The sequence below is a fragment of the Penicillium hordei genome, assembly GCF_028827395.1.
Source record: "Penicillium hordei strain IBT 12815 chromosome Unknown utg000002l_segment0_segment0, whole genome shotgun sequence".
Taxonomy (NCBI): domain Eukaryota; kingdom Fungi; phylum Ascomycota; class Eurotiomycetes; order Eurotiales; family Aspergillaceae; genus Penicillium; species Penicillium hordei.
This window is the reverse complement of record NW_026623143.1, coordinates 3128971-3144916: the sequence shown is the minus strand read 5'-3', so window position 1 is coordinate 3144916 and position 15946 is coordinate 3128971. Positions and strand designations below refer to the sequence as shown.

Sequence of the window (15946 nt, the reverse complement as noted above, 5' to 3'; positions counted from 1 at the left end):
CACAAAGATATCCACAAAAGTACTAACATAACTGACATAACTGACGCAGTAATTGCAGATCAAATGCCCTTAAACCAGTTTTCATGAACTACTGCAATATCCACTCCTATCACTCTTGACTTTATATGGTGGACCGCCCCACATTGGGGAACAGATCAGCACGAGAAACCAACGGCCTCACTCACACATAGACCATGGCGCAAGAACTCAAAGCCAAGGGCAATGAGCTCTACAAATCTGGTGACTACAGTGGTGCTGAAGACTTTTACTCCCAAGCGTAAGCTATCACATCCGACGCCTCCGAGCTATCCGCCCGCAGTTCACTCCTCAACTCAAAAGTCGCAAACCTCATCATTCAAATATCCCCAAACTAACAACTTCCCCCATTAAATAGAATCCAAAAGAACCCGAAAGATGCGACCTTCTTCACAAACCGCGCGGTAACCCGAATCCACCTGGCCAAATGGGCCGACGTCGAACATGACGCCCGCGCCGCAATCGAAATCTACGGCCTTAAGAACCCCGCCGCCCTAAAGAGCCACTACTACCTCGCCCAAGCCCTCCTGGCCCTCCAGCGCCCACAGGAAGCACACGACGTCGCGTCCGACGCGTACAAACAGAGTCTCGCAGCGAAAAATGCCCAATCGGTGAACCTGTCGCAGATAGTCCTTCGCGCGAAACAGCAGCTCTGGGCTGCGCGCGAGACGTCTCGCGTGCGCGAGCTGAATGAGACTCTCGGTTCTGTGGAGGCGCTCGTTGACGCCGATGTGACGCGTGCGCTGGCGGAATTGCAGGGTCAATTGGAGCGCGGGGAGATTGGGGAGATTGGGTATGGGGAGGATCAGAAGGCGTTGCGCGAGGATGCCGAGACTAAGATTAGGAACTTGAGGGAGGCGTTTCGAGTTGCTTCTAAGGGGGAGGTTCAGGAAAGGGTATGTTTTTTTTTTTCCAACTTGTTTTGGGGTGGTGGGTTGTTTATTGACTGGACGTTGATTCTAGGTTGTTCCTGACTATCTCATTGATGGTATCACATTTGAGATCATGCATGATCCGGTTATTACACCGTCTGGGGCCAGTTTCGATCGATTGGGCATCACTAAGTATGTTGAGAAGTCGGGCGTCGATCCTTTGACTCGGGCTCCTATCAGTGTCCATGACCTGCGGAACAATTATGCTCTCAAGGCTGCTTGTGAGGAATTCCTTAAGAACAATGGATGGGCCGTGGACTGGTGATCGCGCTCTCTCTTGGAATTTGTAGATTGCCCCCGGAATTTACTTCTCGTGTCTTTTTCTGGTGCATAGCGAGTGATTTCCACAGCGGTTGCATGTGGACATACATCTGTTGGCGTGGTTCTTGAAATAATATGATCTTTTTGAATTAAGAACTGAATATGTTAAGACAATTTGGGTTTACTCTAAAGCTATCTTGCTAAATACATAACCTGTATACCTATAACTAACGTACCTTTTTATACAATCCTCGTGGCTCAGAATCAACTGGCGAGTGTGTCAGCGACCCCCACCTATGCCGGCTGACCCCGCCCTCAACCATCTCCAACATCCCAACCATATAAATTCTCAGCTCTTGACTTTTACCTCTCCTCATATTCAATAACAAAACATCCTCAAATTCAAAATGTCCGACATCACCCCCTTCCTCACCGTCCTGGAGGCTGCTCAGAAGAAAGAGAAGTTCACTCCCGAGGTCCAAGAAGCCGCCGCCGGCATCGACATTGCAGCTCTGAAGGACATCTTCGAGAAGGTCGCCGAGCAGGGCGAGTTCGAGAAACTCGATGATGCCACCGAGGCCGAGACCCTCCGCAAGGCTTTCGAGTTCGCCGCGAAGGCTGTTATGATGCTGAAGACCGCCCCCGGTCTTTTGGAAAAGAAGGACCTCTACATCTACTTCAAGGTTGGCAAGGGTGATGTTATGGAGAAGCCCGGCATGTTCGATATCCAGGTACGTTCAATATTACATTCATTGCGAGCTCGGGAAAGCTCCGGACTATAGCACGTTCGTTTGGAAGAAGACCGGTAGCTGACCATTCATTCTTTGCAACAATACAGAAGAAGCAACTCTACGGTGCCTGGGAGAAGGTCAAGGACTACAGCCCCGCTAAGGCCCACCAGCTCTACATCGGCCACGTCAACACCTTCATTGCCAAGTACGGCACCCGCGACGAATAGATGATATAATTGGGAGAACTGGTCTTGGAGAATGAACTCGCGATCTATCGAAAGGGATATATTGTCGGGTGAGATTTTGGAAAGACGGTTATCTAAAGAGAAGAGATAATCGTATCGTCTCAAAATTCTCGGGATGAATAAACGAAGACAAATGCATGCTACTTTCCATGGCCCAATACTCGCGTACCTGACAATCCTATATAATATATACTGAAATAACAACGCGACTCACGCGTGAACTGCTGAGACGAAAAACCACCAGATATAGCCAATACACTAAATGCAAAGACAGCAGACTCAAACAATCCAGCTCTGGCCCTGCCAGTCCGGCAGAGTATGCGAAGCAGTCGCGCACCATGGCTCATCGCCCGCACCATACGGCGTCAACGGAAGATCATAAGGCATCCGGAACGCGACGACCACAGAAGCCGTCTCGGCTTCCTCGGTCACAGCAGGGCGATCCCGCTTAAAGCAAGGAACCATCAGCGCGTCCGGCGCACGGGATTCCCTTTCCGCTCGGGATTCAGATCCACGTGCAGATGGAGATTTAGCATCGCCACAATCCTCATCTCGAAAAAGATCTGGCCAAACAACAACCCCAATCTCCCAGCTACAAATGCGCACCTCGCCACTGGCATTCGTCGCCGCGCCCCACGCCTGCGTGGACAGATTCGCCGACGACACCATTGCCCAGTCAATAGTCTTCATATCCGAGTCCGCGAAGCGGATGTAAGTCTTGATATGTGGTGCTGCACGGGCACGGCCTGCTTCGCGCTTTGGGGGATTGTCTTCGGATAGGTCGATGCATTGGCCTGGGGGGAGCGAGTCGCCCGCCCATTGACAGAGATGCGGACGCATATATTGGATTTGCTTCTGTTGAGCTGCACTTTGGGTTTTCATGTGGATTGAGCCGCCGGAGTTGTAGCCGTTTAAGGAGCGGCGGATCTCGTCTGGGGTTGGGAAGATTATTGAGTAGGTTGATGGTTGTGTGGTCTTGGTGGGGGTGAGGGCTTTGAAGAAGACGTCTTTGAGCCATTTGTTTGTTTGGCCGAGGGTTGCTACCGATGAGATCTTGGATTTGTTGGTGGTTTGTTATTTGTGACAGCGTGGTGGGTTGTTTCGAGATACGTACCTGGATTACTATGTGTGGTTTCTTGCCTTTGTTCTTCTGGTGGATGGGTATTTGGCGCATCAAGTCTTTCAGAGCCGGCCAGCCCCATAGTGTACCTTCTTCTGAGCTGGAGTCACTGGCGTGTTGTTTGGACGGGACGCTGGCAATGAGGGCAGCGCGAATAGAGCTGAAGTCATAGCTATCCAGTTGCTGGACTAGCGGGCCAGTCTTTTTAGGTCCATACGCTTTCAGATAAGCGAGAATGTCTCTTTTGAACCGTGCGCCCGAGCCAAGTTTGGCGTCTGTTTGAGAACCTGCCGGGTTTGCCTTCTGCAGGGGAAGCAGTGGAGAGCGCCAGACGGCTTGTGTCATGTTGGTCCAATCCATATGGATCATGTTTGCTGTGTGGATGATAACCCTGTTTGATTATTCAGTCAGATCTGTGTCGAGCTATAGGGATCATTAATGTCGGGAATAATCTTACTGAGCTAGATCATCATGCCGAAGAAGAATCATCATCTTGGAATGATGTGTCCCGAAAGGCTCCGGCATGTAGGCCACAATGGGCTCAACATTAGCATATTGCGAACAGGCTTCCTAGTAGCAGATTAGTATCACGCTACTTCGAACTCTTGATAAGTGATGAGATGAGTCAAACAGATGAAATCAACCCAATGGAAAAAGTCTTGTCAGTGAAAAATTACCTCAATTCGAATCCGATTCGTATCCTCCTTTCGCCACGATCCATGCACGATCTTTACTTGCACAAGACCACGGACATCTTCGTCAAACTGTGACATAAGAAAATCGACATCAAAGAGGTAGTTAAACTGCCAGCATTCGCGGATCATAGGATCCCCAAGAATGTCGCGTAGTCGGAGAGCGTCGACATTATTACCATCCGGTAAATCTCGAATGTGTGAGAGTTGTACTGGCGAATTGATCAATTGGGCAGGGCGAGCAGTGCTCCCCGAGCCAGAAGTCAATTTACCATCAGTCAGTCCAGGGCAGCCTCGCGGCAATGGTGGGCTAATGGCCCTGTGTAAAGACGTGAGAGGTGTAGTCGCTGAGCTATCACTGGAATCTAATAAGATTCTCGCTCTTTTGGAGGGGCGCTCCATCTAATATTTCTGTGAGAGTAGTTGGTTGTTGAGGGTTGATGGAGGTTGAAAGGCGGTCGAGATGGGCGATCACGAGAGACTCGAGTATTGATCGAGCGATATATATCGAAGGTTATACACAGAAAAGTACACTGTTCTGTTATACAAAAAATACATTTTACAGGAACATAACCTTCTGCTTTTGGTCTCAATTTTTTAAATTTCTGTTCAATTTATACAATTTCATTCCTCATCTGCTCTGAACACAACTTAAGCAAGCTTCTTGATCTCCGCCACAACTGCATCGGTGACCTGCTTTGTCGTGGCGTCACCACCCAAGTCACGGGTCAGAACTCCCTGCTCACAAACATTCTCGACACAGACCAAGAGCTGCTTAGAAGCCTCCTCCTCGCCGAGCCAAGCAAGCATCTCCGCAGCCGTCCAGAAAGTAGCCACGGGGTTGGAGATACCCATGCCAGTGATATCAAAAGCAGAGCCGTGAATGGGCTCAAACATACTGGGGTACTCCCTTGTAGGGTCGAGGTTAGAGGTAGGTGCGATACCAATGGATCCAGCCAGAGAGGCAGCAAGATCAGAGAGAATATCAGCGTGCTAGTTGATCGTCAGTCCACATATTCTATTTATTCATCATTTCTCATTTCGGAACTCACCAAGTTAGTAGCAACGATAGTATCCAGACTCTCGGGCTTCAGAACCATGCGGGTAGTCATGGCATCAACAAGCATCTTATCCACAGTGACATCGGGGAAATCAACAGCAACAAGCTTAGCCACTTCATCCCAGAGAACCATACCGTTACGCTGTGCATTACTCTTAGTAACCACAGTCAACAGCTTGCGGGGCCGCTTCTGAGCAGTCTCAAAGGCGAATCGCATAATCCTCTCCACACCATGACGGGAGAAGATAGAAACTTCAGTCGCGACTTCCCACGGCTTTCCTGCGTGGGAACGACCACCCTGACCCGCATACTCTCCCTCGCTGTTCTCACGGATGATGACCCAGTCAAGGTCATTGGGCCCGCACTTGCGCAGCGGGGACTCGGTGCCGCGGAACACACGTGTTGGGCGCACGTTCGCGTACTGCTGGAACGGCTGGCAGATGGCAAGTCTCAGACCCCACAGGGAAATATGATCGGGAACATCTGTTCTCGTGTTTAGTATCATGTTTTTAAGGCATTGGTTATATATGCCTACCAGGAGCGCCGACGGCACCGAAGAAAATCGCGTCGTGCTTCTTGAGCTCCTCGAGTCCACCATCGGGAATGTATTTGCCGGTCTTCTTGTAGGTATCGGAGCTCCAATCATAGTTCTTGAACTCCAACTTGAAAGTTTTGAGGGTATCGGTCAGGGCGTTCAGAGCGGTGATACCAGCATTGATGACCTCTGGGCCAATTCCATCGGCTGGAATGGAGGCGATACTATAGGTCTTTTGGGTAGCGACTGGAGCAGACATGATGATTGCGATAGAGTTCTTGTCCGGAGTGAGTAAGGTGGGAGATAGCAGAAGACGATGCCTTTAAAGGAAATTGGATTTAAATTCTTAGATTTTAGTCTCCACCTGTAATCTTCCCATAAACCTATCCCATAACCCCTCATCGCGAGCTCATTCGACTATAATTATCGCGGGGTGCAAACGGAGATTCGAATGTCCGGATTTTGGTATATAGAGCGCCCCACTCGGAGAAAGACATGTCCTCGTGGCGAACAACGCTGACTTCCATACAACTCGGTTGAGAAGCGGCTTCTGGATCCCAAGGATTATTATTGTAAATTAAGGTAGTAAACATTGGGAACTGTTCACCAGTTTATCAATACTGCGAGGTTTAAAGTTGAATTAGTGTGTATTCCCTCCAGCTTCGATGCTTCCAACCAATATCAATCCAATCCGCAATTGAAATCGAAATTGCAAAAGAAACACCAGACGACAATGCCAGTCTCCCATGAAGCAGTGCACAACGTCTTGAACCATGTTCTACCCCATATTGAACGCCACATTCAATGTCAGTTGCCAGCCTCAACAACCCTACGACCCTTTATCCTAGGCTTGACAGGCCTCCAAGGCAGCGGGAAATCAACATGGACCGATGCAATTGTGAAAGAGCTAAGACAAAGCCACGGCTTCAACACAATAAACTTGTCACTCGATGACTTGTACCTTGACCACGACGATCTTGTCCAACTTCGCACGGCCAATCCATCTAACAAACTGGTCCAAACACGAGGCCAGCCGGGAACACATGACATGGCCCTTGCGCGCTCTTTCTTCGAAAGCTTAAGCGCCGGCTCGGAGATCCTTATCCCGTCATTTGATAAGAGCAAGTTCAACGGCGAGGGCGGGAGGACACCCAAAGAGAGCTGGGACCATGTCCCAGCTGGAACAGCAATTGACGTTGTTGTTTTTGAAGGCTGGTGCATTGGATTCCAGCCACTGCAGGAAACGGCTGTTCGACAACGATGGGAGGAAGGCTTACAGAAGCATACTGAATTGGAATATCCAACGAAAACACTGAGAGATCATGCGGTTGAACACTTGCTGGATGTGAACACGCAGCTGCGCGGTTACTGCGATCTTTTCATGGGACCGCAACACTTGGATTTTCTTGTTCATTTGGATACCGATGATCTGGTAAATGTTTATCGGTGGCGGATGCAGCAGGAGCATGCTCTCCGCGCGCGGACGAACGAGAGTATGACGGATGAACAGGTTGTCCAATTCGTGAAGAGGTACATGCCAGCTTATGAACTGTATCTTGACCAGTTGAGACGGGGATTTTTTGGGTTGAGCGCACCCAATGCCAATAATAAGGGCCAGTTGCGAGTTGTTTTAGATCAGGATAGGACAGTAGTTGATATTGATTTGTACTAGTGAGCTACATTGGAAGCGTTGGGAACATCTCTCGTGCAGATCTTGGTTATTACAATATACGTTTTATAAATTATGTATCGGAAATCACAAGAAGTTATTGTGAATCATCCATGGGCCATCGGCTACACTCCATAAATCGTTCATGAGCATAGGTGATGAAAATGGCAAAGAGTCTTGACCGGCAAAACTCGGATTAAAAGCAGGGTTTCCGTCAGCCATGTTACCGAAAATGAGACCAGCTGAAGACTGTCCACTAAGATGGTTCTCAGCAGGGTCTAGCGCTTCAGCGAAGTTACCGATGTTGTCAGACGGTGAAAAGACGGCAGAGTCGAAGTTTTCTGCGGGGGCAAGGCCTTGGGGGGAAGAGCGAATTGGTGATTGAAACTGGTGAATTCCAATGGAGACTGGACGACCAGGATATCCATTCGGCGCTGAAACTTGAGGTCGGATTGGTGTGAGCCCTGTATCACCAATCTCATTATTTCCACCTTGAACAGGCAGTATTTGTGATATCCGTTTATCCATCGATGGTGTAGCTTGGGCATGGGGTTGAGTTAATTTACCGACGCCGTTAAATGTGGCAGTTGTCTTGGCTTGCTGGCCACTGGATGTCTGTGTCTCGAAAGCAGATTCCATGCCTTTGATCGCCTCGATGCAGGTCTCTGGCCAGCTGCTACCGCGTAATGATAGGTTTTCCAAAATGACAATCCCCATTCTCGCATATTTGAGAGCAGTGGGCGCGGGAAATTCCTCTTCCCACGCAGCATACATTAGAATGAGGCAGGCCATCCAAGTTGACCAGGTAAAGCATGGCCAGGAAAGCGGAGATTTCGGTTCGGAGGACATGTGCTTTCTCAATGCAGCAAGTATAGATCGAGAAGATCCAATACAAGTCTGCAAAGCGTTCTTGTAATCCGCACTGGGCTTTTCAGAGGCCAAAAGAGGTCGATTGAGCGAGATGATAGCTTCGTGTCTCAGGATCATCAAGAGTAGTCGGTGGTATGGTTGCAAGATCGGTTCTTGCTCTAGACCAGCTTCTAAGGGCTCATAAATGGGGTTGACATCATCATAAACTTCATTCCACCATTGCGCTAGTTCTCCAGTAACATGAGCCGCTTCAACCTGGCTGGCGTGACTGTGGAGAATGGACTTATTACGAAGTTCAACAATCAAACCTCGAATCCGTGCAAATCTTGCAAGATGACACAGTAAGCGCAATCTGTGATCATTGGGGGACTTGACTGTTGAAGGATGTCTCTCGGCATCAGGGTAGCACACGTCGATGTCGTCGTCTCGAATAGAGAGCGGGATCCCAAGAGCCTGAGAAAGATATCTTTCAAGTGAATATATTGACCAGAATAACCGACAACGAATATCAGCTTCTTCACCGCTAAAGCAAGAAAAGCGTCTTGGGCAACGATGCAACCCGAGGTGGAATGCAGTGCGGGTGATGACACCCCCTACCCGCGAGGCGGCATTCAGGCGCAAAAGAGAAGCGAGTGCAAGTTGAGCGGTAAATGCTGCTTGTAGCAGTGGCAAACTAGTTGGCTCTTCAAGGAGGCTTTGCACATCTTGCATCACATGTTGAATGGATCGAAAGACTAAGACCGAAGGAACGGGATTGAGCTTCGATCCAGCCGACGTTCTCTGTCGATAATCACCGAGAGAAATGGACACAATAGAGCGAAGAATCATGAGTTCTAATCGGCTGACCGACTCCATCCCTTTTTGACCGACTGTCTCTATAGTTTTCAAGACTGTCGGGGCGTGGAGGCATGGGAAGATTGGATGCCAATTCTCGAAATAGCTGCGTGTCCACTGAACAAGATCGTCGAAAGCAAATGAGATACTTGGTGTATAGTTCAATTCCTCCCTCGCCCACAGCTCATCCGAGCTTTGAATGCTTCCTGAATTTTGCTGTAGCCGGTCGTCTTCCCCTGGCACCGAGGTTCTGTCACGGGCTCGTGTTTGGTCCAAGAGTGCTGAACGACGTGCGAAGGCATTGTAAACATGACGGATAAAATGGATTCCACTTGAACTTCCGAGGAAGCTCGCAGATCCATCATTTTGAGACTCTCTCATAAATCCAATCTCGCGAGGCGAGGGTCCTAATGTACCCGCGACGGAGGTGCGCTTGTGTCTCTTGGTTGCACGAGAAGAATACGGCCATTCAGACTCATTCTCCTCGAACCGGATGCTGGCAGGTGAAGCCGAAGCCATTATCGCAGTGATTTTATGTATCACATTTTTTGAAACCGAGATATTCGAAGTTAAGTTTCCTTGGGAGGAAATCCGGCTCTATTACGTCAGCAGCAGGCGCGTGCCCTGGCCCATCACCAGATCTATAAAATCCAAAGAATGTTTTTATACCGAATATATAAACATCTTTTCATGGATATACATCATTTTTTACTTCTACAAGTCTCACACTTCCAAGGTTCTCTAAAATGCACCCTTTCCGGGAGTGCTATCCCCCTTCAAAGCAGCACATCCCTGCTCGACATCCTCAGGCCGAAGCAACTGGCTATTGTAGCCATCCTTGTAGGCAAGTCCAACCAGTGTTTTCTCTGTTGGATAGTTAGACATATGTATGTTGGAAAAATTGATTGGAAACTTACCATTAGGATTGTATCGGGGCCATCCGAACTTCGTCAAGCCCTCTTGAGGATCGCTTGCAAATGCGACCCAGGCAGAAGCCATGTACCGGGCAAATTCATTCTCTCGGTCACTGTTTGGGATTCCACTGACCTGATCTCCAGTTCCGAACACCATAGGTAGGTCGGCGCCGTGGTAGCTTCCACTATTAGGATACAGGCGTAGGTTGTCCCAGTCGCCGAAGTAGTGGGACTGCCAGACCGGAACGCCGTTGTGAACTCGATATCTGGCGGATGCACCGCTAGGGCAAGTGAAAGCCGCATCATTGAAACTTTGCCATGCCTTATCACTGAGGGAGATATTTGCGTTAAAGGCACTGATGCGGTAGTACCCAGGTTCGTAATGATTGCTGTTAATCAAATATGGCTGCGATATGTTAGCATCTTTCTGAAGATAGGCTCAACTATATGATTTTTACTCACCAGACGTGAGAATCTGCCTGCAGCAGATCTCTCGGTGTAGTTGCCAAACACGGTAACTCCGTCCACTGTCGGATGGAACACTGCTTGTGGAGTGGCTGGTGAAGGTGCTGGCGGGACCTTGCCGCCAGCCTTGACGACGTCGGTGTACGGCTTCTGGCGAACACACTTGACAACTTCTTTGGGGTCATTGGTTTGGTCTCCACAACCGAGAAGCTTTGAAGCAGTGTAAAAGTAAGCGGCGGACTCTTCAGCAGTGTTGGGCACAAAGCTGAGTGATGTCCCAAAGTGTGAGATGAAACCGGCAACAAGGGGTTCGTCTACCCAAGCCTGTGAATAATAGTCAACGGCAGAGCCACCAGCAGACTGACCAAAGATTGAGATGCGCTTTGGATCTCCACCAAACGCGGCGATATTGCGATGGGCCCATTCCACTGCCATACGTTGATCCAGCAGACCGACATTTTGAGGAAGATTGGGTGCACCGGAGAAACCAAGGATATTCAATCGGTAGCTGGTATTAATTAGTAACGACTTGTAAATGCAGGATGGGGAGTACTGACTTAATAGTCACCACCACCACCTCATGCTCATCCGCCAAGGCTTGTCCATCATAGTATGGATTGTTGGCGCCGCCTCCGGTGAATCCTTCAAGAAATGTCAATTTTTTGGGAACAAAAGAGTCGAGATAAACATACGACCACCATGGAACCATAACAGGACTGGCTTTAACTTGGAGACCGTGGGACGGGTCCATACATTCAAGAAGAGGCAGTCTTCACTCTGGGAAGTACCCAGAGCCTGGGTAAACGACTTGACAATCTTGGGAGCCTGTGGAGTAAAACCAGGGTATTTTGGAACCGAGCCAGCATTTGCAGGGCAATCACTAATTACGGTCAGATACCTGGATCATTATAGTAAGGGTATAATATACGCACGGGCTCTGTTAGTGATACGATTAGCCACATACACCACAGAACGCAGGGAGAGATCTCACATAGGCAGTTGCCTGAATGGTGCCATTGGAATTATAAGCTACTGGAGCCGCGAATCGAAGATCTCCAATTGGCGGCGAAGCATAGGGGATACCCAGGTACTCAGAGACTGCAGGCCTACGAGGTGCAGCGTGCCCCTCAACCAGCCCACTGCTAGTCTTTACAGAGCTCCCGATGTGCATCTCTGGATGATCTAAACATTGCTGTCCCCAGACCGCAGGGAGGCATATAACCAGCAAGATCGCAGATCCAATTGGATTCCAACCCGCCTTCATCTTTCAAATTATTAACGAGAGGGAGGGGAAAGGGCCAAGGCTGCGGAAGCACAAAGACATATAATGTTCGCGTATGTCACAATGGGACCATCTATATTGCCAGGGGTTCCGGATTTTCACTTCGGCGTTCACCTGGTCGCGATGGGATCACCGATCGTGACTTTAATTAGGCGATCCGGCGGGGAGGGGGTTGGTTCATTGGCAATATGCAGGAGCTGAAAAGCAAGGTTAGGAGAGGGGCGTCACACGGACAATTGGCGACTAATGCGGAAGTTTAACCTGATGATCTTCCCGTGTACCTGCAGATGAAGAGTTATTTGTCATTTGATATATGAACATAATAACTACAATGTATATTGTATATTAAATCTTGATTTGCCAAGACATCACTTGTCAAGTCATATGGTCAGATTTATACTCCGTATGGTTATCCACATACTATTTCGACATCTCTGGGAACCGTGTGGAGTCTGAATATTATAGATTAAAAATGATTTGAACGTCAGCGTGAGTTCTTTACAAATTACTTGGCTCATGGACTCTTTTTCTTTTTCTTTTCTTTTGTTTTTTTTTTTTGCAAACATTCCGCAGCAGTAATAATCCAAGAAAATGAACTATCTGAATTAAGTTGATCTTTCAGCTTCCGGAGGTAGAAGGAACAAAGGCTTTTCCCCACGCTTCATTCGCCAGTAATTTGTAGACTGTAACAAGTCCCAGCTGCCTTGAACGGCCCAGCCCCATATTCTCAGAAACGTTTCCGTTACCTCCCAGCCTGCGGGATCCCACGGATCTTTCCAGACGATCATTCCAGTCTGCCCTGTTCCTGAGTTGCAATACCCGCACAGATCATGACAAAGTTGAACTTCATCAAATGAGTTTCCTGCTAATATCAGGCGGTCCCGCATTTTTGGGATAGGCAGAAGGTCAAGCCAGGGGTGGTGCGGGATTGTGCGTTGGAGGGTAGTTGGCTGCAAGGCCGAAGGCAACGTGGAGTCTTGATATACAGGGTACCTTGGGCCGACAAGGTTAAACGGAGATAAAGCTTCGTCATCCATCTGGGCCGGTGATAAATGCAAAACATTCATATTGGTGATTAACGCCCTCAGGAAATTCAATTGGGTCAGGCCTAAAAGCAGCTCTGTGCGTGGCGATCTAGCGGTATATTCGGCATAAATGAGCATTTCTACACGGCGTATAGTGCATATCGAGGGTCCAGAATTCGGACCAAGAATCTGAAGGCCGTTGATGGATTTCAAGTCATCGAGATTGGTAGGGGTATAGGTTATCTGTGGGTCCCCTAGATGTTCCAAGCTGTACGAGTGTGCGTTGACGGTTCGTTGGCGCCGCCCTATCGATGGAATGGGTTACAACCAGAAACCAAAGGCTTTTTATTGATATAGAGTGGATGGACTTACGCCGGGCTCTCTGATTAAACCGATTTTGTAGCTTTCTTCGTTCTTTCGGGTCTGTAATGCGGGTCCAATCATCTGAGGGCCAAACAGCAATGCGGTTTTCTACCGGCTTTAAGAAAAGTGGATGTGCCGTGAAATAGGACTGGGGGGTCCCTGTTGAATCCATCACGATTTCAGCTGGCCAAATAGAGATAGTAATGGGCTGGGGATGAGGAGAAGACAAGGTTTGAGGACGATGACACCTGCAGCAATAGTGGTTCTAGGCGGAGCCTGGGAAGAGAGGCAACGAACCGAAGGCGGTAGAAATCTTAAAAAACAGCCCTGTAGGTTAACCGTCCACGGATAGTGCACGTCATCGTCCGGACGTGAGTTTCGTATTTGCTTGGTGTCATTGGTCAGTTTCTTTTAAGTTTGGGTAGTCCATGAGTTCTTCCAATGCCCCACATAATTCCACCAATAAACTCAAGTAGTCTACATCGGAATTCCCCACCGGGTGGATATCGTGCTGACAGCTGCAGCATTAGCGCGGGAAAGGGGGTGGATTTTACCTACAACATATGTCAACCTTTCCACTCTCTCACCATAAAAAAGATCGGTGCAAGAATACGGAGGAAACGATTATATCAGAAATGTGACGATGACGTATTGCTGACAGGAACTGGACTTCAGCTTCTTATTTCCGGTGTTCTCTACCTCCAGGCGATCCAGTTTGTGTTATAAATATGCCGTGATATTCTCCCGAAGTCTGTCGCATCGTTCAGGCTACCTCTCATCTCACTCAATTTGAACGCACAATGGCATCTAACAGCAAAGTCGGTTATGTCAGGTATGTCCTGTGTATTTCTCAGATCATTCATACTCCTATCGAGCTATACAACAACTCACCCTTTTGAAGACTAGGTAATTCTGGCCTGAAAATTTCGCAAATCGTCCTCGGTTGTATGACTTATGGTGACACCGCCTGGCAGCCCTGGTTGACGGCGGAGGCGGAAGCCCTCCCTCTCATCAAGCATGCATATGATCGCGGTATCAACACTTGGGACGTTGCAGACACGTACTCGAATGGTGTTTCCGAAGAGATTCTCGGCAAGGCATTGAAGAAGTACAACATCCCGCGATCTCGCGTGGTGATCATGTCCAAATGTTTCCACCGTGTCGATGAATCACGCGGGCCGTTGGATGCAGCCACTTTTGGAGTCAATGATGGCGATAATGTCAACCTCGTTGGTCTCTCCAGGAAACACATCTTTGATGCTGTCGAGCGCAGCGTTGAACGTTTAGGCACGTATATCGATGTTCTCCAGATTCATCGCTTGGACCGGGACACACCAATGGAGGAAATCATGAAAGCGCTGAATGATGTGGTCGAGAGCGGCAAAGTGCGATATATTGGTGCAAGCTCGGTATGTTTTTCGTTCCATTCTCTGACAGACGGTATCGGAACTGACAAGACGGGTACTCCAGATGGCTGCATGGGAATTCCAGATGCTCCAGAACATTGCCGAGAAAAATGGCTGGCACAAGTTTATTTCAATGCAAGGATTCTACAATCTCCTTTACCGGGAGGAGGAGCGGGAAATGTTTCCTTACTGCCACGCCACCGGTGTTGGACTATTGCCTTGGTCGCCTCTTGCGGCCGGTGTTTTGGCTCATGCCTGGACGGACCGCTCCGATAAGCGCGAAGAACAAGATGTTTTTCTGAAGTTACTATTCCGCAACGGGGAGGATCAGGCTGCCAAGCTTATTGTAAGCCGTGTACAAGAAGTGGCAGCTAAAAAGGGAGTTAGCATGGCGCAAGTGGCGACTGCTTGGGTCTTATCCAAGCGCGGGGCAGCACCGATCTTGGGTTTGGATTCAGTGGATAGGATCGACCAGGCTGTGGATGCTGTGAAAGTGTCATTGACGGAAGCGGAGGTCCAATACCTGGAGGAGCCATATGTCCCAAAACAAGCTATGTCCTTCTAGATGTCGCAGTTCTATCAGTGCAAGGTACATTCAGGGTGGAAAACATATTCCCCCACCTGCCCTGCTCCCGCACCGCCCAAATTACTTGCGAGTATGTCCACTCTATCTGGGGTCGGTGAGGTCATAAGACAGCATGGTAAAGCTTGCAGGGTAAATTAAAGAGTAGTTAATGAGATGTTACTATAATATTACGAGTATTACCCCTTGTATCTATTGCCAATACCAGCAAGTAGATATCCGGCACAGTAAACGTCACTTACAAAATATTCGGAGCGTTTGCCTAAGTGTTTGACGATTTTACGATTAGCAGAGTAGGTCCTTACTTGGATGCCCAGTATCAATTCCGATTTCATTTCGAGAAAGCCTGGAAAAACTTTGTTTCTGCTTAATATAGGTGTTTTCGATAGAAATTGCATCTTTTTATTGACTTCGTGACTTGCAACAATTATTATCGAACTATCATCTTGAATAAGGCATAAAGAGTGGCGAGGATAGTTGTCTCCAGATAAATATAGCGAGCATCACGTGCCTGCCAATTATAGCCGGAGGTTTCTTAGTCCGAAGCTTTCATAAACTAGCATCACCTACCTATATGCATATGACTTTGGTAGCCTGATATCTTCCATATCTTCGGGGATTGCACTGCATTCTGCATTGTATAACCCCATAATCAACAAATGGCGCAATTACGATCGAAGCGGAAGGCACCTGGTGTCACCATGTCAGGTGTGACCAGAATACATTACCCCACATAAAAAAGTGTAGATCGCCTGACTCGAGATATCATCAGAAGAGAACTTGAATCCGATTTCCTGTGAGCTATGCAGACAACGCAAATGCAAAGTATGTTATTCTTTTGTAACAGCAGGACAAGTGCTAACTGGATAGTGTGACCGCAAACTGTAAGACCAAAAACGTTCTCACCGTTTAATTCGATAGCT

The 15946-nt window shown here is 48.4% G+C and overlaps 8 protein-coding genes across 8 annotated transcripts; 4 read left to right on the top strand and 4 right to left on the bottom strand.

Moving 5' to 3' along the window:
• Positions 1–194: 194 nt before the first annotated feature.
• Positions 195–1233, top strand: N7537_004511 (putative U-box domain protein; the record flags this gene model as incomplete). Its single annotated transcript, XM_056895568.1, has 3 exons — positions 195–277; positions 395–932; positions 1000–1233. 3 exons carry the CDS (start codon positions 195–197, stop codon positions 1231–1233), a joined length of 855 nt encoding a protein of 284 aa, XP_056755316.1.
• Positions 1234–1636: 403 nt separating this feature from the next.
• On the top strand, positions 1637–2187 carry N7537_004510 (acyl-CoA-binding domain-containing protein; the record flags this gene model as incomplete). Its single annotated transcript, XM_056895567.1, has 2 exons — positions 1637–1960; positions 2068–2187. 2 exons carry the CDS (start codon positions 1637–1639, stop codon positions 2185–2187), a joined length of 444 nt encoding a protein of 147 aa, XP_056755315.1.
• Positions 2188–2484: 297 nt separating this feature from the next.
• On the bottom strand, positions 2485–4419 carry N7537_004509 (tyrosyl-DNA phosphodiesterase 1; the record flags this gene model as incomplete). The annotated part of the gene is made up of 4 exons (XM_056895566.1): positions 2485–3258; positions 3320–3716; positions 3783–3895; positions 4003–4419. 4 exons carry the CDS (start codon positions 4417–4419, stop codon positions 2485–2487), a joined length of 1701 nt encoding a protein of 566 aa, XP_056755314.1.
• Positions 4420–4668: 249 nt separating this feature from the next.
• Positions 4669–5871, bottom strand: N7537_004508 (putative tartrate dehydrogenase; the record flags this gene model as incomplete). Its single annotated transcript, XM_056895565.1, has 3 exons — positions 4669–5010; positions 5070–5560; positions 5613–5871. 3 exons carry the CDS (start codon positions 5869–5871, stop codon positions 4669–4671), a joined length of 1092 nt encoding a protein of 363 aa, XP_056755313.1.
• Positions 5872–6345: 474 nt separating this feature from the next.
• On the top strand, positions 6346–7284 carry N7537_004507 (uncharacterized protein; the record flags this gene model as incomplete). Its single annotated transcript, XM_056895564.1, has 1 exon — positions 6346–7284. One exon carries the CDS (start codon positions 6346–6348, stop codon positions 7282–7284), a length of 939 nt encoding a protein of 312 aa, XP_056755312.1.
• Positions 7285–7368: 84 nt separating this feature from the next.
• Positions 7369–9504, bottom strand: N7537_004506 (CeGAL family transcription factor; the record flags this gene model as incomplete). The annotated part of the gene is made up of 1 exon (XM_056895563.1): positions 7369–9504. The coding sequence occupies one exon, from the start codon at positions 9502–9504 to the stop codon at positions 7369–7371; it is 2136 nt and encodes a 711-aa protein (XP_056755311.1).
• Positions 9505–9726: 222 nt separating this feature from the next.
• N7537_004505 (uncharacterized protein) lies at positions 9727–11628 on the bottom strand (the record flags this gene model as incomplete). The annotated part of the gene is made up of 7 exons (XM_056895562.1): positions 9727–9851; positions 9903–10305; positions 10362–10872; positions 10922–11006; positions 11057–11244; positions 11293–11301; positions 11339–11628. The coding sequence occupies 7 exons, from the start codon at positions 11626–11628 to the stop codon at positions 9727–9729; spliced, it is 1611 nt and encodes a 536-aa protein (XP_056755310.1).
• A 2206-nt stretch (positions 11629–13834) lies between these two features.
• On the top strand, positions 13835–15005 carry N7537_004504 (aldo/keto reductase; the record flags this gene model as incomplete). Its single annotated transcript, XM_056895561.1, has 3 exons — positions 13835–13866; positions 13936–14443; positions 14505–15005. The coding sequence occupies 3 exons, from the start codon at positions 13835–13837 to the stop codon at positions 15003–15005; spliced, it is 1041 nt and encodes a 346-aa protein (XP_056755309.1).
• Positions 15006–15946: the final 941 nt, after the last annotated feature.